The 25499-nt window shown below is 45.7% G+C and overlaps 1 protein-coding gene across 3 annotated transcripts; it reads left to right on the top strand.

Moving 5' to 3' along the window:
* The first annotated feature begins 5830 nt into the window (after window positions 1-5830).
* On the top strand, window positions 5831-19007 carry LOC123412579. Of its 3 annotated transcripts, XR_006613536.1 has the most exons (13): window positions 5831-5960; window positions 8027-8365; window positions 8457-8814; window positions 8890-9398; window positions 9481-9603; window positions 9706-9783; window positions 9901-9954; window positions 10061-10212; window positions 10638-10676; window positions 12581-12758; window positions 17339-17383; window positions 17804-18215; window positions 18716-19007. XR_006613536.1 is itself a non-coding variant. In XM_045105529.1 (10 exons), the coding sequence occupies exons 1-9, from the start codon at window positions 5835-5837 to the stop codon at window positions 10657-10659; spliced, it is 1761 nt and encodes a 586-aa protein (XP_044961464.1). In that variant the 5' UTR covers window positions 5831-5834; the 3' UTR covers window positions 10660-10676; window positions 11746-12295. The 3 variants fall into 3 exon arrangements, 1 of the variants encoding a protein (XP_044961464.1); XR_006613537.1 differs by lacking the exon at window positions 17804-18215; XM_045105529.1 differs by lacking the exons at window positions 12581-12758; window positions 17339-17383; window positions 17804-18215; window positions 18716-19007 and adding an exon at window positions 11746-12295.
* Window positions 19008-25499: the final 6492 nt, after the last annotated feature.

The following is a 25499-nucleotide window of genomic DNA, read 5'->3' as shown; positions in this document are numbered from 1 at the left end:
GGCATCGCTGACCACAGACATCGAGTGATCTTGAAAATAATGAGCTACCTTCTTTGCAGTCATGTAAATCCCATAGAGAAGCTTCTGATAGTGGGGATATCTCTGCTTGGAAGGAGTCAATACCTCAAAAACATAATATACTGGGTGCTGAATGTTGTAAGCCTTGACTTCCTCCTCTCGCTCGACTGTCAGGACTGTGCTGACAACTTGATTTGCAGCCGCGATGTATAAGAGGAGTGGCTCTTTCTTGTACGGAGCAGCAAGAACCGACTGGGTGGATAGCAGAGTCTTTAACTCGACGAATGCAGCTTCTGCCTCGGGAGTCCACTCGAATGTATCTGACTTCTTCATGAGTCAGTATAATGGTAAGGCTTTCTCTCCGAGTCGAGATATGAATCTGCTTAATGCTGCCAAACATCCTGTAAACTTCTGGACGTCGTGCACTCACACAGGGCTTTTCATTCGAATGATTGCCCCGATCTTTTCGGGGTTAACATCGATTCCTCGTTCGGGATCAAGAAAATTGAGTAACTTGTCGTTGGGGACTCCGAATGTGCACTTGGTTGGGTTGAGCTTGATGTCGTACCTTCCAAGGTTGGCGAACGTTTCAGCCAAGTCAGTCAGCAGGTCGGAACCTTTGCGTGACTTGACTACGATATCGTCCATGTATGCCTCCACGTTCCGAGTGATCTGGTCGAGGAGGCATTTCTGAATCATGCGCATGAAAGTGGCTCGTGCATTTTTGAGACCGGATGGCATAGTGATGTAGCAGAAGCACCCAAACGGGGTGATGAAGGCTGTTTTTATTTCATCTGGGCCGTACAAACGGATATGGTGGTACCCAGAGTAAGCATCTAAAAAAGAGAATCGCTCACATCCCGCAGTCGAGTTGACAATCTGATCTATGCGGGGAAGTGGGAAGTGGTCTTTCGGGCAGACCCTATTGATATGCTTGAAGTCGATGCACATTCAGAGTGACTTGTCCTTCTTAGGCACCATGACAACATCCGTGAGCCACTCGGAGTGGTAAACCTCGCGAATGAACTTGGCCACTAGGAGCTTAGCCACTTCCTCACCGATTGCTTTCCTTTTCTGCGTGCCGGACCGACGCAGATGTTCCTTGACAGGTCGAGCTTTGGGGTCGACCCTTGGTCGGTGCTTAGCCAGTTCCCTGGGTACACCAGGCATGTCAGCGGGCTTCCATGCGAAGATGTCCCAATTCTCATGGAGGAACTGGATCAGCTCGGCTTCCTATTTAGGGTCAAGAGTTGTTGAGATGTTGGTTGGGGCAGCGGTGGGATCCGTCGGGTGGATGCCGACCTTCTTGATTTCGCCTGCTGACTAGAATGCAGACTCGGAAGCTGGCTTCTTCGAGCGCATCAGTTCGGCGGGATCTGCTGTCTGCCGGTACTCATTGAGCTCTGCCATTGCCATCTGCTGGTCGGCGATCTTGGAGCCCTTCTGCAAAGATTCTTCTGCCCTCTGCCGATCGCCGGTGATGGTGATGACTCCCTTCGTGGCATCTTCATCTTCAGATAAACATAACATGGTTGGGCCATGAAACGTAAATATGCTGGACGATCAAGTATGGCGTGGTAGGCACTCTGGAAGTCCACCACCTCGAACGTGAGTTTCTCCTTACGGAAGTTCTTATCAGAGCCAAAAACTACATCTAACGCGATCTGGCCGAGTGACTTGGCCTTCTTCCCTGGGATCACTCCGTGAAGCTGCATATTGCTGTCGCTGAGTTTGGACATCGGAATGCCCATCCCCTTGAGAGTGTCGGCGTACATGATGTTCAAACCACTCCCTCCATCCATCAACACCTTGCAGAGTCGAACTCCTTCTACCACCGGGTCGACAACAAGAGCCCGACGTCCTGGAGTGGGGACATGGGTCGGGTGATCTGACTGGTCGAAGGTGATGGCAGTCTATGACCACTTGAGGTACTTTGGGGCGGAAGGAGCTGCCATGTTGACCTCTCGGTTGACCACTTTCAGTCGACTCTTGCTTTCGACATCAGCAAAGATCATCAGAGTGGCATGGACCTTTGGAAAGGGGTCTTCTTGTTCTTCGTCCTCCTTCTCTTGGTCTTTCTCACTCGACTGATCCTCTCCGAATTTTTGGATCAAGAGCCTGCACTATCGAGTGGTATGCTTAGGCACTATGGTGTTGCCTTCTTCATCTATTACCGTGTGGATTGCACACGGCTGACCAAGGATATCTGGTCCCAACTGCTTCTTGAATTTCTTGGGAGGGGGGATTGTCCCTTGGCCTTTCCCTTGAACTTTCCCACTCCCAGAGCGGCTGCTTCTGCCGGCGGTGTGCGCTCCACCTTCTGCTTCTGCTTTCGGTTCGAATTGGCATCTCCATCGACTGCTTTGCCTTTGCCGCTGCGGAGGCGGTCTTCTTCTTCTCCATTGGCATATGGGGTTGCTATCTCCATCATCTTTCTCATAGACATATCTCATGTCCGACCGAACTTCAAGTACAACTCTCGGTATCTGACGCATGCTTTGAAAGCGTAGACTGCCTGATGCTCGGTGACGTTCTCCACCGTGTGGTGGAGGGTGGTCCAACGCTGGATGAAATTGCACAAAGACTCACTCGGCTTCTGGATACAATGCAGTAGCTCGAAGAGACCAGCAAGGCGCTTGCAGGTGCCTCGAAGGTCTTGATGAACACTCGGGCCAAGTCTGCCCAACAATATATACTTGATGGAGCTAGTTGATTCAGCCAAGCGCGGGCCGAACCATCCAGCATCAGGGGCAAGTGCTTCATTGCGACGTTGTCGTTGTCGCCGCCGATCTGAACTGCCACTCGGTAATCATCTAGACATGTTTCCGGCTTGGATTCTCTGGTGAACTTGCTTATTCCGGCTGCCAACCTAAAGTTGGGGGGAATATCAGTGGAGCGAATTGCTCGGCTGAAACACTCGGGGCCCGAGATGACAGAGCCACTTCCACTCGGACGATCATCGTCGTATCCGTCACGATGGGCTCGGCCTCTATCAACTCTCTTCTGAGTGAGATAGTCCCTTACATCACGCCTTTGGCGCGGTCATCGCCCACCGATCGCCTTTCGTCGTTGCATCGGGGCGCGTACGAACCACTCCGCGGAGGAGAGCGTGATCGATGGCGATCCTCGCGATTGAACCGGGGGAAAGCGGATTCCGCCCCTAGTCTCTCTGTCGATCTCTCGGCGATCTCCTCCTCTGTGATGCTGGGGAGAACCTGGGCCGTACACCGACCGAACTGTGTCTGCTCGGATAGAATTGCTATGCAGTCTGTTGTAGGACCGAGAAACAACGGAATTCTGCTGCTATGCCGCTTGCAAGAGGGCACAGATCTGCTGCACTCCTCTGCCCGCTTCTGAATTTGATGGCTGGATGGAGTCTGCAATCCTTGCGGCTGCAGCCAAGTTGAGGACAGGCGTGCGGAATACCTCGATTTTTTCATGATGAGAACGTCGGACGGATGCTGGAGGGCGCGGATGATGACGCGCACCCAAAGTCTCTCCGATTTCCTGCTTGTCCCGATTGGTCCTTGGCGGGCTCTCTGTGAGCCGGCCATGAAGATCTCCGCCACAGGCTGCAACTCTTGCACTCGGAAGAAGAGCCAGACGGATCTGACACCGAGTGATATGCAGCACACGGAGGTGTAGCAGGTTCGATGGCCGCCACTTGCGGCGAAGACGCTTGACGCGCGAGTGCATGACGCACCTAGTGCTGGAGCCGCGAGCGAACGGATCGCTTGTTGCGACATGCGATGGGGAGCACAGTCGACGACAGAGTCGAGGTTGGCGAAGAAGAACTCCACACGAACTAGCGCGGAAGAACGTTGCTCCGCAAACTAGAAGCGCCTCGACGTCAAGAGGCGCCTCCCGAAGCCATGCCGAATCGTTGGCGACGAAGATGAGTGTGCCGAAAACGATCTCGTGACCCAGACACAAATCGCCGCCGAAAGACATGGTGAAGGAGAAAAAACGCAAACTTGTCGGAAGTCGCCTAGACGCCTGCCCCACGATGGAGGTAACATCCCTACGTCTCAGTGCTCTGGAGCTTTTGTGTCGAGTGGAATACAGGTGTTACAGAATGCGAACCCTTGTGCCAGAGGGGAGGGGTGGCTTATATAGAGTGCGCTGCCCCTCGTAAGTGTCCAGCCTTCAAGGGTGTAATAAGTGAGATTGAATGCATACGTTACAGGTAAAGTATGCCATAAATGACATTAACTACAGTAGTCTAACGTCTGACCGTTAGCCTCGCTGGAGTGGCTTTTGGCCTTCTAAGTCGACTGGTTTCTGGTCTTCACCGAGTGGAATCCAGTCGTCGAGTATAAGATGATCTCCGAGTGCTTTTCTACCGGTCCAGTCGGTAGGTATCTTGTGACCTTTAAGCTAATAATGAGGTGCCCTTGGGTAGAACTTATAGGTCAGTTATATGATCCTACCCTGGGGCTATAACCCCATCACCACGAACGCGAGAAGTTTAAACCATACCAAATGGAGAGCAAGCATTGATGGGTCTCTCTCGTCAAGCGTTGGAGGGTGATACAATAAGAATGCAACAAGTTTTGTTCCACGCTTGAGAGCATCGAGGCCCGTCCCGTGAGCGGCATCATCATGAAAGACATGGTATGCCGACATGCTTGCTTATATTGATTGTCCCATATCTTGCCTACTTTGATATGTTGACATGGTTGCTCATTTGTAGGTCTTTCAAGCTTTGAAAGCATTAAAGGTCCATTATGAGGGCAAGACTTTCAACCTCATTCATTGTTGAATGATCATCAATGAAGAAGAAAAGTTAAAAGCACAATACGCCACCATCAAGGCGCGTGGAGGGAAGGAAGCCGCTGGAGAGCATGGTGAGGCGGAGAAACCACGACAACGTGGGAAGACCAACTCAAAAAAAAGGGACAATCGCGAGGCGGCATCCCTTGCCTTGCAAGCTACTTTGCAAGGCATGATCGCCAACAAAGACTAAGTAAGAAGAAGCGCCGACAAGACAAGGAGGAGCAAATTAGGGTATTCATGAAGATACAAAACAAGAAGCTCGCGTTATAGGCGGAGAAGCAAGCCAAGATGCGAGACCGAGGCCACCAAAGCAACCACCAAAGCAAGAAATTCCGGCTAGCTTGCATGATGAAGGGGGTCGAGATCATGAAGATGGACTTGAGCACGGTCTCTCGAAGGAAGCGGTCTTGGTTCGAGAAGATGCAGGCCGACATATTCAGCCTCGAAGACGACTGATCCATGCCGCGGTGTGCGGGCATGACCACGCCCGAGATGACACGGCTGAGCTATATTCTCATTTTGTGTGCTGGCATGTGTGCGGCCCGCCGACAAAGTACGTCCAGCTTAAGAACTGCGTATTTTTTTGTAGACTCGCATATGTATGTTGATCGCTGACATATAACCGACGCGAGCTTTTGACACTAGCATGCTAACTGACATGTCCTGTGACGACGTGCCGTTTTAGTGTTAGAAACTGTTTATACAGACGAAAATTCGTTGACGCACGATCAACCTATTCGTAAAGAAGGACGGGCGAGTCATTCAAACGGATAAAATACGGACGAACCCCGCGTCCGTTTGGTTCAGGGGGTTGGAGTTGCTGCGTAGAGCCAGAAGCGACGCTAGGGTAGCAGGAAGCCTCACGCTAGGAAGCTGATGAAATCTGTGGAGTTTGGAGAGGTTCATAACACGCCATGCCACCCTGCTCCGACCTGCCGCCCCTCCCCGCGGGCCGCCGCCGCCGCCGCCACCGCCACCGCCTCCCCATCAGCGCCCGCGCTCCCGCTCCCCTCCCTCCCCGCCTCCTCCCCGCTCCACCGATGGTTCTCCCTCCCCGCCTCCTCCCCGCTCCACCGATGGTTCTCCCTCCCCGCCTCCTCCCCACTCCACCGATGGTTGCCTCCCTGCGACCGGCTGCTCCGTTCGCTCGTTCCCAGCCCGATCCTGTAAGTTTCCTTGCAAGTTGCAACGCGTGCTTGTGGAATGGTGTTGTACACTCCGACTGGGCTCTGGATCTGCTCGTTGCCGCTCGATCTTGCCGACCTCCCTAGAATTTGCTGTGTTCGCAGCTTCCCTCGTAGCTGCTGTGACCGTCTTGGGCTGTTCCCCACTTTAGATGTAACTTCAGCTGGTGCTCGTGGTGGTTTAGACCTACGGCCCTTTAGGGGAAGGGTTCCTGGCATCCTGCGGCTCGCCGATCTGCTGTGTGTAACTGTGTATGTATGTGTGTCTTGCTGGGTTTAATTCCTGTCTCTAATGCAAGGCGATCCAGCCGTTTGTCCTATGATCTTCAGTGGGTTCATTTGCACTAGATTCTGGAGTGATTCAGTCCATTTGCTTGTGTGAAATGCTGCCTGTAAGGGATTGCATGTCGGCTTTTGCCATGGGGAGTTAATCTTATTGTTTTTTCGTTTTCTGAGTGGTGAGGAATAGGGGGGGAGGTCTAGGGATGGAAGAGGTAAGAGGAAGCAGTGAAAGAGAGGGAAGTCAGATGGAGAAGGCAACCCAGGGAAGGGAGGAGGGGAGAGTTAGTGGCTTTGGAGGAGGCGAGAGCTATAGGGTTGTGGTCTAGGCTGAGGAGGGGAAAGTTCAGGATGAAGGTGGCGGGGCGGGAAGCTGTTGGTTTGTACGTGAAACCCTGTCATGACCGTTATTTGCCTATCGACACGCGGGGAGAGTTAGGTGTTCCATCAAGAGCAGGTTGCAGTTTGTTTGTGCGTGACACGCGGGCCATGTTTGTTTGTCCGTCTATCTGGCGGCAGGAAAGGATTGTTGAAACTGTTCATTGATTATGGCACTTTTGTTTGTTGTACTCAAAAGATTTGGCGCGAAAAGGATAATATGGTACACGCGTCAAAAACACAATTATGGCATTTTTTTTAGCATAAATGAAACTAAATTACTATTTCTGGCAGTTTGGCATACTAACCTCACCCACCCTCATAAATGCTTGAGTAGGCTAGAGCTTTACATATTACCACCCCAAACATCATTTTTGTGTGTGCACAGTGAAGTTTTTTTGCCAATTAGGGGAAGGAATTATGGCGTGTGCAACATATAAAAGAAACCCAGAACTTTTTGTTTGTTTGTAGTTTTCCAGATTTTTTTCTTTTTTAGAAGGTGTGGGAGCTAGAGTGATACAACAGCATGTCTAAGGATAGAAGTGGCAAGAGAGAAGGGAAGGAGTCATGGGGAGGGGATCAGGGGAACAAGATGAAGAAGGTGTTGTTGGAAACAGAGGAGGACGGGAAGGTTGGTGCATTTGGAGAAGGCAAGGATAAGTTGGTCAGGTCCAGGGTGGGGATGGCAGGGGTTAAGCGGTTGGTTTGTACTCCCTCCGTCCTAAAATAAGTGTCTCAAGCTTAGTACAACTTTATACTAGAGTTAATACAAAGTTGACACTTATTTTGGGACGGAGGGAGTATCTAATAAGCCACCATAAACGTTATGTGCGGACCCGACAGGCGGACAGATGCGATGGCCTATGAAAGCAGAAAGTTGTTTATTTGTTCTCGACATGAGGTCATATTCATTTATTCGTTTACCAGACGACATGAAAAGATTCTAGGGACCATTTATCAATTAATGGTTACATTTGTTTATTCTGTTCATAAGATTTGGCGTGAAAGTGGGACCATGTCTGGCACATGGTGTGAAAAGCATGATTGAGCCATTTTTCATAAAATGAATTTATTTACTATATATATTTGAAAATGGCGAAACAAAATAGGAAATCACTGATACTTCAGCATGGAAACCCTCACTGTCGCAGTCACACAGGTATGCTTGGGTAGGTGACTCGCAGTCACAGGTATGCTTGAGCAGATGGCTCGCAGTCATAGTACCCCTATGACAAATTTTCTACAAACAGTGAAGTCTGCGGAGGCAATGAGGGATTGAGGGCAAGGGTTTTGTGGGGTGTAATTAACTTATTGTATGACGTATACAAAAATCAAATGTTTATTATGTTTGTAGCTTTTGATATCTGTTGGTACTTTTGATGATTTTGCAGCCAATAGATGCTCCTCGATCTGGTATGGATTACCCTTCTGGAGTTGGACCTAGCAGGCAAATGAAAGCTGATGACGACCCAGGGCGCAGTTTGACATCACTTTCTTGTTCAAGGCTAGAGGATGAATTATATGTCGCTGCAAAGGAAGTATCGCTTGATCATTTCAAAGAAGTGGTTGCAGAAGAAACAAAACACAGTTTGACATCACTTTCTTGTTCAATACTGATGAATGAATTATATGTAGCTGCAAAGGAAGTATTGTTTGATCATTTCAAAGAAGTGGTTGCAGACGAAATAACAAAAGTCTTGTGTCCTCAGTATGATGGTGTTATTAGTCAGGTGAGACATGACCACTGGTTTTATGCAAATGAGCTAGTAGCTAACTGATATTACAAGATTTTACATTATTTATTTCTACATATGTTTCCAGGAACCAGCAGATACATGTGAATCTATGGAGAGGAGTATGACACCGCCACATGTTTCTCAAATGACTACATGTGAAGCATCTAGTTTAGCCGCAGTACAGAATAATTCACCTTATTTGGCACTTATCTGGCAAAGCCCGAGTCATATCACCATGGTACGACTTGCTGACGATCCTTCCAAACAAGTGGAAGATTTCCTGTCAGGTAATCACACTAGTGAGCGTTTTGGCGCCTGTTATGTTGCTCCTGTAAAGAGCATTCAGGAGACGAGCAAGAAGGACATGATAGTGGATCTCAACGACAATTTCCATTTCAATACTCAACAATGCGGGGAACATTTTTCCTCCAGTGGGATAAGGGGTGAGAATTGTTTTTCTTTGTTCCTTCACCCCCTACAATAGTTACTTACGTCTGTTATTTATCTTCCTTTTGCAGAAAGCAGACAATATCATATGAAACAAAAGCCTCTTATTGTTCCAAATGGGAAGCTTCCAAGTGATCATGCATCAAGAACCAATGTTGATACTTTTCCCACAAGTCCTCTGCAGAAAAAAGGACGTACGAAGCTGATCGTGGACCTTCTCAATACAGCCGAGGCTCCCTGTACTTCAAAGAGTCGAAGAGAGTTGAAGGAAAAGCGTCTGACTTACCGCAGAGAAAAGGAAAAGTTCCCGACTCCATGCAGATCAAACAGATGTGCTCGGACTTCCATTGATGGTTGGCAGTGGCGTATCTGGTCACAGAACGCTACTATAGCGGAGAAAGACAGTGTTAGAGGATGGAATAGTACAAAGCAAATTCTGCGAGTGGAGAAAGCCAGTCCCAAAGAACGGAGCAGTAGAAATCACAGTCCATGCACTGATGCTCGAGCTTCTCGAGCAAAAGTACGAACCATATTGACGAGCTCTATATCTCATCAGTTGGCAAACTATATACAGATGAAGGTGACGGAAAATCTTTGAATGTACAAAACATTTCTCCCTCTGTTTTTGAATGATCAACCCTTCTTTTTGCATGACTTCATAGGCAAGGATAAAAAAATTGCGCGTTGAGAGGAGCAAGATCCATGGCTGGGGTGTTCTGACTGTAAAGGAAATTAATTGTGGAGAACTTATTGTGGAGTATATTGGGGAAGTGATATGCAAGCCGGTAAGTTTGCAAAAAAAGGTTGTACACTCAGTGCTGAAAGCTGACACACAAGGTGGGTTCTGGGGGAGGGATGCAAGAATTTACATAGTCTATCTTCTGCAGGTTTTAGACAAACGTGAACTTGTCTATGAGAAGGCTGGTATATGTGACTACTTCTTCAGGATTGATGCCGATTATGTGGTATGAACGTTCAGAGTTGTTATTTTATGTTTTTCTGTTTCTTTTGGGTATTGACATGAGCAACTACCTTGTACTTTTTGCTTCTGTGGATTACATGTGCTCTTTTATTTTCTGTAGATTGACGCTACCCACCGGGGTGGGATCGCTCGGTACATTAATCATTCTTGTGAGGTATGCATTCTGATCAACAGCAAACAGTTTCCAAAAAGTATATACTTTCTTCGGTATTAGAAGTATATGACTTGCTAAACAATGACCTCTTTTTTTACTGTTGCAGCCAAACTGTGAAACTAGAGTGATCCTTGTCAATGGAGAAAAGAAAATATTCATTTATGCAAAAAACAAGATTAAGGCGGGTGAAGAGCTTACCTACAATTATAAATTTCCTTTTGATGAGATCAAAATTCCGTGCCTATGTGGTTCAAAGAGGTAAACTTTCTCTGTTTGTACTCTTTGCCATATGTCCTGGAACCTGATGGTTTAAATATGACATTTTGTCATTTTCATGAGACCAGCTTGCCATTTTGGAACACCGTACTATATTTTCTTATATTGGGAATAATTAGCTGTACATATTTAGTGGAATATTAACTTATTAAATGCACTGCACATATCTTCTCGGGAGTGCTTTGGTTCTAGTTCTACGAGAAATAATAGCTTCTCCATGCGCTAAATCGAATAAACTAACTCTTCATATGATCATAAATATGCTTACATAAAAATAAATGTTACCACTTGCTCAACATTTGAAAAAAAGATTAGTTTGTTCTTTAAGCTCTTCTGCTGATAGTGGTTGCATGCTCCTTCGATTCCTATACTGCTTTGCCCTTGAGCTTATTTATGTACATCTCTAGGTGTCGTGGATCGATGAACTGAGGAATGGAGTTGGCAAGGTATGTTCTTGATGAATAGTTGCATGTGTTTCCTTTTCTTGGTGGAAGTTCTCCATGTATTGACTTCAGTTTCTAGTTTTGGTTATTTGATTGTCTCCATCCCTGTTGATCTGCTTAGTTTTTTTATCTATGAATCTAAGACGTTATATGTTGTCACTCACTTGGTCTCCATAAATGTGTCGGTGGTGATACTAGGAAAGACGCTTGCTTTGGTCCATGGGTGTTGCAGCCGGCATTTGCTATGGAGGTGTAGGGTGGGGCACTGGCTGAACGCAAGGGTCATCGCCGTGTAGGCACCGTGGTCAGTAGAGGGGTAGGGGGGAAGGCTGAGAGAATTAGGGAGGTAGAAGAGCAGCACAGGTTGGGAATAGATATTTCCTTGCTTGCCTCCCTTACAAGGGGCAATACATCCTTACGTAGACCCTTTAGGCCGGCTACTGTTCACTAAACAGTAATTCCACACACCTGGGTACTTCTAGGCTAAGCTGGGACCATCTAAGAGACAATTGGACTCTACCCACAAAGACTCTTCTACTAGGACTCATACACACCCTGGATACTTCTAGACTAAGCTTAATAGAGGACTGGACTAAGATGGCACAACAATGGGACCATGGTTTACGCTTGTAATATTTGGCTTTTCAAACTTCTCACTAAAGTCAGATATTATCAATTCATCGCTTGGAGAGATCTGCTGAACGTTTGGCTGCTTATTTGTGATTAATTGATCATAACACTGGAATGTTTTTTTAGTTTCAATGTCAGTAACAAGTATTGTTTCAGCCAGAAGCTTTAGGGGCTGTTTGGTTGGTGCTGAGTACCATGCCTGAAAATTTTAAGCGCCTGGCCTGAGCCTGAAATTCCAGTGCCATGCGCCAGGCTAGCCTGTGACACATGCGTTTGGTTCGTGACCTGAGCCAGGCCATAGACGGGATGGCCAAATTGGAGGAAAAGCAGTGCTGTACCGTCTGACCTACCCATATATATATATTTTTATTTGCTTTTAGCCGGAGCCAGACCTCCTATTTTGGTGGCCTGAGCCAGGCTAACCATCCCGTGGCCTTCTCAGGTCAGGGAAGCACTGCGAGCTTCAGGCCTCCAACCAAACACACATCCGGCAGCTTTCATGGATTCATCCGGCCAGGCAAATTTTGGTCAGGGTGGCAACCCAAACAGCCTTGTGCAATGGCTTATACATGAGGTAGTCAATAACCATCATAGTGACTACTCTGTTTTGAGGCTCATTTTTTCTCATCACAGTACACTCTTATTCAGTATGTTACTCTGAGTCGTCTATCTGACTTCCGGACCATGAGGTTCGAGTTAAGTCCAATTTAACCACCATGTGATAAGTATTGAGTTTATGGGCTGAGCAGTCCACTCCACATAAGCTTCTGTGGAAAGGTAGGCAATCAGTCTCGTGGTGCTTCAGCAATAAGAAACTGAGCTGCACTTAAATGTTGGGTATTATTGATATGGAATAGATTGTAGTGTACTAGCCTACTAGGGTGTTAGGGAGAAATAGGAGAGAACCCCTCGCCCCTGGAGGCAGAAGAATTATTCTTCCAATTCTTGCTTTACATAGCGTCCTAATAACCTAATCTAAGGGGTGTTTGGGCAGGTAGTAAAATTTGTGTGGCCACAGCTAAATACTAACGAGCGCACAAAATTTACACCCATTCCAAACGGGGCCTAAGTAGCAAACTGTAGATATATCTCTAATTGGCTCAAGGCCCATGCTAAAGACATCTTCCTATTTAAAAGATAAACTACATAATAGATACATTATGGGGATCTTCCTGATAACATAGTGTTTCCCAATCTGTGGGCTACTTCCATCATGTTTCTATTTCTCTTTCTTGCTCCTTTTTCTAGTTTTAACTGTAATCTGATTAAGTATGCAGGTATTGCTGGTGGTTCCGAGCAACTCAATATTCCAGATCTCTTATGTAAAACCAGTCGCCGGGTTGACTGGCAGGTTCTTTGAGTAACTTTGCGGCAGGCTTCCGGCCCCAAGAACATTACCGACATCAATTTTTCGTACTGACATTATCAACATCATGTGTTCTTGTTATTGTGTTTGTATGTACTTGCAGCTTATATACTTCCTGTTTGCATGTTGGTGTTTAGATGGTATTTGGTTTTACATCACATGACAATACTGCACGGACACTAAATGATTTAGTGGCAGGTTTATAATTTTGCACTTAGGCCGACAAGTGAACTTCATTAGCCTTTTTCTGATTTTTTATATGATAACTCAAAGTAACATTAATCTTGTGAATACAAATACACCCTATCGATATGTTTGTAGCAATGTAGCACCATGGTACCACCCATCTGGACTCACAGGCAGCGGGAGCCGTTGTCCATATCCATTTGACTAACATTGTATCTTTAGTTGGTTTTGTATGGACCATTGGATTGATGGCATGCCAATCAGTCCATTGCTCCATCTGCCTCGGTAGCAATCAACCATGGATCTGTGCCACAAGAACGGTTACTCAGGCCCTGCAGAACAATTTCTAGGCTAGAGACATCACTGGTACACTGACCAAGCCCATCTTGGCCGAGTACCTCATGCTCTGGAACCTGATCAGCATCACACCCCCTGCCGCTGGCCAGGAGGACGTTGTCCTTTTGCATTGGGCCCCATACCTACGTCTTCTTCCTTGGTCAGACGCTTACCCCGTACCAATTTTTTTTCTTTGGGAATCCAGGGTGCCTTTGTAGGCCTTTGTACTGCCATTTCTTTCTCTGGATTGTTCTCCAACATTGTTGTTTGGCGGCTGGTAGGTTGGAGGCTACCGTGGAGTTACATCCTATGTATCTATCCAAAGTGGCATTGAGCCTTTGAGCCTACCTCCTGTACATTTTTGGGCTGAAGCCTGATTGTGAAGTTATTGGTTCACAAAAACCATATGTTTAGAACTGTAAATTAGCAAGGGAAACCCGCATAAGAATTTACAGGATACATAAGTGATTATCAGTAAATCCAGGATAAGTTTGTTAATTTAACCTTTAGTGGCCCAAGTTTTTTTACACAGGAAGTCCAGTAAATCATCTCTAAAACACTACCATCCTCTGCTAGGAGTTGGCAGCAGTATAACAGAACATGCAAATGAGCACTAGAAAGTGACTGGATGACTATATCTGTTGGTAGATCACATGCTGGTGTACTATAACGTAAATTATATATTGAATATGGTTCCCCCCCATGAGGGTGGGACATCTTGGTAGATCGCATGATGGTGTACTATAATGTAAATTATACATTGAATATGGTTTTTTCCCATGAGGGTGGGACATCTATAAGATGATCTAAGATGACCAAGATCCGAGAGAGGAAGACTAGGGATGTCAAGTTGTCAACCAAGTCAAATGCATCAAGGAAGGAACAAATTTGCTTCTGCTGAAGGACGAGGAGTTCAAGAATAAATGGCGGGACTACTTCGACAAACTATTCAATGGAGAGAATGGGAGCTCTGCAATTTAGGCAGATGGCTCTTTTGATGATACTAACAAACTTTTTGTGCAATGAATCTAGGAGTCTGAGGTCAAGGAGGCTTTAAAAAGAATGAAAAGAGGCAAGGCAATGGGCCTTGATTGTTTCCTCATTGAGGTGTGGAGATGCCTTGGATACATGGTGATAGTATGGCTAACTAAGCTTTTCAATCTCATTTTTCGGTCAAACACGATGTTCGAAGAATGGAGGTGGAGTATATTAGTACCAATCTTCAGGAATAAGAGGGATATTCAAAGTTGTACTAATGACCATGGAATTAAGTCGACGAGCTATACAATGAAGATTTGAGAGTTATTAAGCACCACTTAAGAATGCCAAGCGTGACCAAAAATCAGTTTAGTTTCATGCCTGGGAGGTCGAGCGTTGAAGCTATGTTCTTGGTACAACAACTTATGGAGAGATAGAGTGAGCAAAAGAAGGACCTGCATATGGTGTTCATTGACTTGGAGAATCATGTGGTGGGCCTTGGAGAAACACAAAGTTCCAACGAAGTACCTTACCCTCATCAAAGACATGTTCGATAATGTTGTGACAAGTGTTCGAACAAGTGACGGTGACACTTATGACTTTCCAGTGAAAATAGGACTGCACCAAGGGTCAACTTTGAGCCCTTATCTTTTTGCTTTTGTGATGGATGAGGTTACGAGGGATATACAAGGAGCTATCCCATGGTATATGCTCTTTGCAGATGATGTGGTACTAGTCAATGATAGTCGGATGGGGGATCAATAAAAAAATAGAGTTACGGAGACAGAGTCTGGAATCAAAAGGTTCGTCTTAGTAGAGCTAAAACCGAGTAATGAGGAGGAGGTTAGCCTTGATGGGCAAGTGGTACCTCAGAAGGGCACCTTTTGATGTTTGGGGTCGTACTGCAAAAGGATGGTGATAGCGATGAAGATGTGAGCCATAGAATCAAAGCCGGATGGATGAAGTGGCGTCAAGCTTTTGGCCTCCTCTGTGACAAGAGTGTCACAAAATCTAAAAGCCAGGTTGTGTAGGGCGGCGTTGTATAGGACGACGATTTGACCTGCGATGTTGTATGGCGTAGAATGTTGGCCAACTAAAAGGCAACGTGTCCAACAGTTAGGTGTAGCAGAGATGTGCATGCTGAAATGGATATGTGGCCACACAAGATAAGACCGGGTTTGGAATGATGATACACGTGATAGAGTTGGCATAGCACCAACTGTAGAAGCTTGTCCAACATCGTCTGAGATGCTTTGAGCATGTACAATGCAGGCCTCCAGAAGCGCCAGCACATCGTGGACGATTAAAGCTTGCTCGTAATGTCAAGAAAGGTCAGGGTAGACCTAACTTGACATGGGAGGAGTCCGTAAAGAGAGGCCCGAAGGACTGAAATATCACCAAAGAACTAGCCATGGACAGAGGTACGTGAAAGTTAGCTATCCACGTGCCAGAACCATGACTAGGTTTTGAGATCTTATGGGTTCACCTCTAGCCTACCCCAACCTGTTTGGGATTGAAAGGCTCCACGAGACAATTTGAACTCAATGGCCTGCATCTTAAGTGAGTACCGTTGTAGACATTACAATGCCATTACCAAGATGACCAGACAGAAGCACCATACCTAAAACCAATACATTCCGGTAAAGGAGATGAGAAACTTGGTTAGGTAAACCTAGTATTTTTGTTTGACATTGGAATCGCCTTTCGCAGTTTGTGCATTAAAGATGGACAAAGAGGAAGCGAATATGGGACTGGATTAGGCATAGTGGAAGATAGAACATTGGTAGCCACTGATGTAGTGTCGTACTATAGGATATCCTTATGTTATGGCAAAACAGTAGATGCGAAAATGGAAGAAATGTGCATTATGATTCCAATAATTGTATTAAAAAAGATACAGCTAAAATCTTCCAGAACCAAATGCCTTGTCTAGTAACTAACATTGCCCAGAATATCCATGAAATTATCCAAGAGCATCTTTAAGTAATAATTACAAAAAAGAAGAAGATTGCATGCAAGCGTATCTATTTTATCGATCTTGTAACTATGAACATGATAGAAATATTGGATGATTGGAATTACTGCGACAAATTCATAAAAATAACGTGTACTTTACACGTTTGCACCATCTGATTAACTGGAATTGGTTTTTCTAAAAAAACTAGCTATTTGTGCATTTGACATTGTCTTCCTCCCTCCTAATGGACAAATATGACCCGCAGTTAATTAAGACGGTAAGCAATTCTCTTCTGACAAAGCTGATAACATTCTCTAATGTTTGGATACCTAGTGAAACTTTCCTCCCCCCTTACCTTTTGATGGACTCAACTAGGGTATATCAGTGACATGAATAAAGGGGGGAATATTGTTAATGTAAGGTTTTTGTTTCTATTTTGGCAAGTTTTGAATAGTTTAGAATTGAGGGACAGCTATGAAATTAATTATTTCCTTTTTAGAAGCATATGCAACTTCACGGTAGTAGCAAGCAGTATGAAACTATGAAACCAAGAAGATGTTTCACACATTTTCCTTAACAGGCGAACTTGATTTTCTCTAAATAAATGTGTATGCCTTATTTGTCGCCATTAAACATACATGGGCATGTGGCATTGTCACTTTAGGAAGGTTTCCATGGTAATTATTGCTAACTCAAAAGTAACAAATAGTGTGATACTTTATACTCCGTATTTGTTTATGGTTGATGGTTAGCCTTCCACTGGATTTAAGCACCATAAATTTTGCACACAAAAATTTCCAACAAATTTGGCTGCCGCAGATTTAGCAAGAAAAGAATGAACATATGGATATGAATAGAATATTGAAATAGTTAAAAAAATGTAACATTTTCACCATAACCATTTACCAAAAGATGGAAGTATTGACTGCAAACATAACACACACACTTTTGCAAGATTTTACGAAATAAATGGCTTTTGCCCTTTTTCATTTTGGTTCTATCTAAAGTGGTTTTGTTGTTCGGCAGAGAAAAAATGTGACGTGATAATAGTATCTCTTACCATTATTTTGATATAAATCATGCATTGCAAATTTGCATGATGATACACTTGTGGAAGTTGCCTCTTAGTATGGCGCATTTATTAATGAACCTCTTGTGGAAGTTGCCTCTTAATATGGTGAGTTTATTAATGAACCTACTCTGTTCTTTCAGGTACATAAAACTATGTGGCCACCTTCAAACTCGCAAATCACTGCAGTATGTGTTCCATCCCTTGCTTGCCTCATCCTCTTGAATTTGCAAAACTATGTGGACTGCAAACATAACAGATTAATCCATATTTTCTTTTGGTCGGTATTGTGGAGACTTGAGACCTGTGCCTTGTCACATGAGGCTTAAGTGTTTGCTGTCCTTAGCCTGTGTAATGGGTGCATAGAAACATGATTGAAAAGAGAAGATAAACCCTAAACCCTAAACCCAAGCAAACCATATGGTAGGAAGGAGTGGAAATGGGTCTAGTAATAACGCACTTAGTTTTTTTTAAACAAAACTATTATTTTTAAAAAACCTATGGTTTGCTTGGGTTTTTGTTTGCCACGGCATCAAAGTTACCGACTTCAGCCTTTGTTAGATGAGCAACATGCATTTAAAAGAAGATATGTTGCATCATCTTTTCAGGCGATGTTTTTCTAGTGAGATCCTTTTCAGGGAATGTTGATCATGATTCACGAGGATCATGCCAGCTAGACATGTGTCAAGTGCGTACAATTATTAATGACGCTATTAATGCATATCTGGGCATTTCATCCATTGCCAGAGTAGAAGGTACTATTTCTTTTGGAACTTTCTGATGCATGTATTCCTTGTCAATAAAGAGCAAATCAAGGTAATATTTGAACACCTATGAAAAATCTCTAAAGAGGTGACAAGTTAATGACTTGTGAGTAAGCATCAATCCCACATTTGCTTAATAACTCCATCCCACTTTTTTTGTGTCTTTATTGCGTTAAATCTGGTACTAGTTTGCAGCTACTGAGCTACATGCCATTTTGACTGGTATGGGAAGTGCATGGACTTCTGGAATTTTCTGGTACGTGGCACCTTTTCATTAAGCAATCACCTATCCAGTGATGTCATGTCACCGGCCTTTGCTCGATCGGAAGAGTGTTGGGTGGCGTGGGGTTGAAAGACCCTGTGCTCCTCCTTCGTAGCCGGTTCAAATCCGGCAGGCCGGCATCTGTTTCATTATCTGTGTTCTGATGTAAATAACATCTTTGCTTGCTTTGCAATTCCGCTGTCAATTCTCGTTCGTATTGTTCCATGCGTTGGTTTGGGCGTTCCCTCAAATTGGTCGTCTGCATGCAACACCAGCTATCCATGGAAAACTTTAATGGCCTCATTATGTTGCACTTGTAGCAATCTGCTGGCATGAATCTAAATTCCAATTCTGTCACACTGCCACGATGTACATACAGACGGGCAGCCGAAATATTGGTGCTACAAATACGTTGTAGTACAAATTAGGCAGTTTTTGACATCCCGTGAATCATGTTCTTATCAAGCTGTTGTTCGCTTTGTTCTCTCCATCAGGCATTGGCGGCCGAAAAAGCTTGAGAGCGGTGTGTTTTAAGAGGTGGTGCTGTTCTATTTTCACAGGCCGAGGTTGATGAAGGTTTCGGTGGCCTCTTCGTTGAGTCGCTGCTCACTGGAAAGTTTGCCGGTGCCAGTCGATGGTTCTGCCGTCCACTGAGGGTTGTAAAATTTCCTGAATACGGGTGTTAGTCCTTCATGTGTGTCCTGTTTTTTTATTTAGGGGGAAATGACTCTCTTTATACTCCCTCCGTACCTAAATATAAGTCTTTTAAGATATTTCATCAGATGTTTACATACGAAGCAAAATGAATGAATCTATACTCTAAAGTATGTCTATATATATCCGTATATAGACCATTAGTTGAACCTCTAGAAAGACTTATATTTAAGAATGGCGGGAGTATTCATTAATATTCACGGGGATACAGATGATGTCCGGAAGATCAGAAAGCGACAAATAGCGGCCAAGGAGATATTGTACTGCCTTAGAGCAAGTACAATAGTATAACCAGCTGCTGGCTATAAGCCATTGCCATGTCATCTATAGCCCATCTTATAGTCAATATGTATAATAGTTCATTGCAAATGTGTACTACTTTTTATTATATGACCCACCTTTCATACTCACAAAATGCCTAGGAGCACGTGCTAGAGCTGGCTCTTAGCTAAGAGCCCGCTTATCTTTTCTCTCTTCTCTTTCCTCTAACTAAACAAAAATATTCTCTCAAAAAAAACTAAACAAAAATATATTAGTTTATTCTTTATAGCCAGCTGACTCGTACTTGCTCTCAGCTAGGCTACGTGCTTCTAGATTAAAACTGCGATGCTCATAGCTGAAGGACACATGCTGGAACAAGGAGCGACTGCGGGATTCCGGGACATGGCTCGCGGGACTGCAAGCTTCCGCGCAGCCCGACTTCTGTGGATGAGCTCCGCCGGCCGCCGGCCGCCGGCGGCCCGTCGGGCGATGAGGTCGACCCCTCGCGCCGTCTGCAACCCTCGGCCCCGCGCTCTGCTGAGAGGGCGGCCGCTCGCCTCCCGCCACCACCTCCCCCGCCCCCTGCTGTGGCTTGGCTTGTTCTGCCGACGTCGCGCATCGAGGTTTTGGTGGATCGCAGTATGGAGCCGGTGGACCTCTGCATCATGAGTCGCTTGCGGTCCATGGTGGATCTGGAGCGGAGGCTGCAATTCGGTATGTTCATGTGGCGCTGCAAGAGTGGGTCTCGGTGATTCCATACAGGCCGGAGGATTTCCTCGCCGTGTTCGGGCAAGCAGAGCATCGGAACCATGTCGGCGCGTTGCCGTTTGTGGATCATCGCGGCGTCCGTATGTATTTTCGACCTTGGAACAGGCAGGCGCAGGCCGTCCACGCCATGCTCTGCCTCATGGTCAGGTTGGTGTTGGAGGGCATCCCTCCGCATGCATGGGACAGCGAGGTGGTGGAGTAGTTGCTCGGCGCGGCGTGCTTGGTGGACGAGGTGGCCCCGGAGACCGCCTCGAGGGCGGACCTGGCCGCTTTCAAGCTCTCGGCGTGGGTTGCGGACCTAGAGGCCATCCCTTCGATTCGGTGGCTGGCGATCCCGGAGCCGGGCGTGGTGCCACCGCTGCGGGAACCTACAATGCTGCAGTACAGGGTCTTGATTCACTTGGACGCGGTCACGGACTACTCTGGTGTGGTCGAGCCGCCGTGGGGCGCCGGCGGTTCTTCGAGCATTCTTAAGGTTTTTCTCCGCTTTGTATTACACTAGCAAAATGGCCCGTGCGTTGTCATAAAAGAAAAAAAACATAATCTTCAATTATGATGACCACATTATGTTCATATATCATCGCTTGATTTAGAAATTTTGTGCACAAACGTAAAAAAAATGTTTTTTCTTTTAAATTTATTCACAAGCTGAAGCAATCTTTACATTTTCAAAAAATATATATCATGATCGTCAAAAATCTTGGTAACTCAAAGATTTATTCTGAATTTCAAGATTTTTTTTTTAAAAAACATACAGTGATAATCCGATCCATCCAACAGTTAATTCTTCAAAATTCACACAGGTATATTGTCACAAAGACTTAGAAGCATTAATGTTTAACTACATACATTAGATCTTTCGTTAACAATTTTACAAATATGAGAACGATTTTAAAATCGAGAACATTTTTTACAATTTACAAACATTTACTAAAAATCGTGAATATTTTTTATATTTCGAACGGGTTTAAATATTTTCTTTTGAATTGGCCACCAATTCAAGAAAAGACGAACATAATTTTTGATGTTGGAGGATTTTATTTTAAATTCACAAACATTTTTTGAAATGCATGAAGTTTTTCTGAATAAACAAACATTTTTATAAATCAGTAATATATTTATTAAATTCATGGACATTGTTTTGGAATTTGCAAAAAAATATAAAAATCCGGCGCTTTTTTTGAATCCTATTTTTAATTAAAAATAAAAATTCGTCAGCATTTTAATCCAAATTCCTATTTTTTAATATGCAAAAGTTTTTGTAATTCCTAATTATTTAAATTATAAATAAACAAAAATGGAACAAAAAATTTTAAATAAAAAAAGAAACTATCCAAACAGGCATTAGCTATTTTGAAAATTTTACGACATATTTTGAATTAGAAAGCATTTTGTTAAATGCATTTAATAGTTTTTAATACATGGAATTGTATTTGAGATCATCGACTATTGTTACTGTACAAACATTTTTATAAAATTCCAAACATTTTATTGTATATGCGAGCATTTTTTACAAAACTTCAGCAGTTTTTGAAGTCACAAACATTTTAATTTTTGAAATATGTTGATCTATAATTTTCAGTTTATTAAAATTTTAAAGATTATTTAAAGTTTTAAATTATTTAAAATAAAAGAATAAAAGGTAACTGAAAATAAATAAATAAACGGAACTAAAAGCAGGTGCCTGTGCATGGGCCGGCCCATACGGTGTGCTGGATATTCTCCCAACATGCAGAGCGTAATATATGAGGTTTTTACATGGGCCGGCCCAGTCCAAGATTTTTCGCTTTATGAAACGTTTTCTATTACTTACCGGTGGCATGGTGGGTAATTTATGCAAACTTTAGGGGTAATTTTCAAGACGGACGACCAGAAATCGAATTTGCTTTATTATTAGGGAGAGATAGCAACCAACCGATACAACCAATAATAGGTGCTGAGACGGAAACAGTACAATCACATCCAAAAAACGAAAGAGAAACAACAAGAGAAAAATGCCGACAACGGCAGTTCGACGGAAACGAAGAAGCTTCACGACCACTGCACCCACCGAAGATCTCCCACCAAGCTCCAAGGCTTCGAAGCACCGGTACCTATCAACACCTCCAAGAAGGACCGCGACGATGACGACATTGCTGCCAAGGGTTTCCCCTGGTACGTGACGAGGCAAGAGGAAGGGTCGCCCCCGACGCCCTCCAGGAAGGTCCGGCGGCATCCACCGGCGTCGCCGCGTCGGTGTCGGCCAGGCCGACAGGGGTTTCTCTCGATCCCAACCTTCACCTCGGATGCTCCAGAGCGTGCCACCAAACCGACCACCATCTTGTGCCATCGCGGTCATGAAGCCTCCACGTCGTCTCACCACGACACCATGAAGTGAGACCTGCACATTGGGGAATAGGAGCTGGGACTAGGGGCCACATCACCGTCGACACACGGGAGGGTACAACCTCCACCGTCAACGACGGTAGCCGACCGGACACAATAGCAGGAGCATACCAGGCCCGTGGGCCCACAGGCCCGGCCGGGCCCTGAACGCCCGTAAAGCTCCCGCCATCGCGCTGCAGCAGGCACGCGGTCGGCGCCGCCGCCACTCGTCCGAGCTGCTCCTCCTCACCACATAGACAACGATGAAGCCACGTTGGGGCCGACCCGCAAGGACCCAGATGGGGCCCGCAGGGCCCAGTTCTGGGCCGGGGGCGAGCCGTCGGCCAACCTCCGTCACCATGCCGTCTCATTGCCAAGGGGCCACACCACCACCTCGCGCGCCGCCGACCACTGTTGCCGGGTCGTCGGGCCATCGCCGAGCCGAGGAGCACTGCCGCCGCCCCCATGCCTCGGGCAGGGAGCCGCGCGCGGGGACAGGCAGTCCTGCAGCCGCCAACACCTCCCGGCCAAGTGTCGGGGGAGACCGTCGACGGCGGCAGGGAGGGAAGGGGAAAGGAGGGAGGCCGAAGATGGGAGGGGCTCGCGCCGCTCCGGCCACCTCCCGGGGAGGCGGCACGGGGGCGGATCCAGGAGGGGGAGAGGGGGAGGGGGGCGGGGACGGCTGGCGACGGCGGGGTCCCTAGGAAGGCCGACTACGGCAGGGGGAGGGAGGGAGGAACCCTAGAGAGCTCTGTTCTCCCTGGAAAAACGGCTTGCCCGACTCTAGTGGCAGTGACGGTGGTGGGGGTCCGGTGAGGCACCACCGGACCTGGCAGTTTGGCATTGAGGATACCATGGGGAGTCAGCCACAGGGCCACGGTCACGGAGTGTCACGCCCAAGATGCGACCCTATCCTCAATTTGGCACGAGGGCCTCGTCAGGGATAGAAGCGCATCTCGTCGTGTGGCAAGAATGGATATCGTTACAAGTACATGTACTGAAAAGAAGAGATATATAAAGAGTTGGCTTACACTCGCCACAAGCTACATCAGAGTCACATCAGTACATTACATAACATCAAGAGTAAGAGCAGGGTCCGACTACGGACGAAAATAAACGACAAAAGAAGAACGACGTCCATCCTTGCTATCCCAGGCTGCCGGCCTGGAACCCATCCTAGATCGATGAAGAAAAAGAAGAAGAAGCAACTCCAAATGAACAATCAACGCGCTCACGTCAAGGAACCTTTACATGTACCTGCAACTGGTGTTGTAGTAATCTGTGAGCCACAGGGGACTCAACAATCTCATTTCCAAAGGTATCAAGACTAGCAAAGCTTAATGGGTGGGGTAAGGTTAAGTGGTGAGGTTGCAGCAGCGGCTAAGCATATATATATGGTGGCTAACTTACGAGTACCAGAAACAAGAGGGGGAAGATCTACGCATAACGGACGTGAACTACTGATGATCAAATGAATGATCCTGAACACCTACCTACGTCAGACATAACCCCACCGTGTCCTCGATCGGAGAAGGAACTCATGAAAGAGACAATCACGGTTACACACCCAGTTGGCATATTTCAATTAATTAACTTCAAGTTATCTAGAACCAGTGTTAAACAAAGTATCCACGTTGCCACATAACCGCGGGCACGGCTTTCTGAAAGATTTAACCCTGCAGGGGTGCTCCAACTAGTCCATCACAAATTACCACAAGCCGCATAGAAATCCTCAATCACGAAGCTCGCGATCTCGTCGGATTCCCTAGTGGAAAACCTCAACTCTGAGATTACCCAAAGCATCACTGGAATCCCGATGCACAAGATATCTCGTCAAAGGTAAAACTAATCCAGCAAGGTCGCCCGACGTGTCGACGATCCCGATAGGAGTCGCGTACCTCGTTCTCAGGACACGTCGGATGAGCTAGACGTCGGGATCGCTAAACCTCCGGGTGACCAGAGGGGCGCCGGACATCGCTCAGGTGGGGCCAACACTCATGAGGAGCACTGGCCCGGGGGTTGATTAAATTAGTCCGCGGGTGCCGGCGGGTCCCTATGCATTATTATTAGGTTATTAGGCAAATGTAGAACCAAAGTTGGGCCTTGCCAGACCAGCTTTAATCTAAAACGAATTATCAAGGGGGTCCCCATAACAACCCCGATCGTGTTAGGAGCGCTCAATTATGGAACATAACACCGGTAGCCGGTAACTAAAGGGGGCAAAGGTGGAATAAAACACCAGGCTAGAAAGGCCGAGCTTTCCACCTTTTACCAAGTATATAGGTGCATTAAATTAAATAGCATTAATATGGTGATATAAGAAGGAACCCATGTTTTCACATGGAAGCAACTGCACCTGCAACTAGCAACGCTATCAACAGGGTTAAGCAAGCAGTCACATAGCCAATCAGTGGTTTGCTAGGTCGAACAGGTTGAAGGTTTCATGGCATTGTTGAGAGGCTGAATTTAACAGGTGGTAGGCAACGAGACATAAACGATAGAAGCGATAAAACTAGCATGGCAATGATAGTAATGGTATCTGGGGAAATGATCATCTTGCCTGAGATCCCGCTTGGAAGAAGAATGCCTCCGTGAAGCAGACGAACCGACGTAGTCGAACGGGTCCTCACATCCGACACGCTGCGGAACTCTATCGAGACGAAGCAAACCGGAAACACAAATCAACACCCAAAATTCACCACACGATGCACAACACATATGATGCATGAGCTACTGAATACATGCAAGTCACGGCATGACAAATCACACAATCAAACACTACACATTAAGTGAAGTTCAATATGCACGAGTTGCATATTGACGAAACTCCATGTTAATTATTTAATTCACTCCTGGTTATCTACACGGCAATATTAATGTTGTCAAACATGCAAGAGGTGAAGCGGAAGTTAAACTACCTATCTAGGCATTTTAAGTGAGGTCGGAAATGACATATAGCACCTCCGAAACGACCTCACATGTTAATTTACAATTCTGACCAGATCTGAATTAACACCTTTAATTAGTTGTTAAACAGCAAAAAAATAGGTTCACGTGATTCTACGCGTAAAGGCAAGCAATCTACACATAAAGAACATCTCCAACGGAGCTACGGTTCAAAAGATACAAGCACCGCAAGATGAGATGGCATGAATGCAATATGTGTGCAAC

The sequence above is a fragment of the Hordeum vulgare genome, chromosome 7H (assembly GCF_904849725.1).
Source record: "Hordeum vulgare subsp. vulgare chromosome 7H, MorexV3_pseudomolecules_assembly, whole genome shotgun sequence".
NCBI lineage: Eukaryota > Viridiplantae > Streptophyta > Magnoliopsida > Poales > Poaceae > Hordeum > Hordeum vulgare.
The sequence above is the reverse complement of the archived record's forward strand: the minus strand, read 5'-3'. Positions and strand labels throughout refer to the sequence as shown.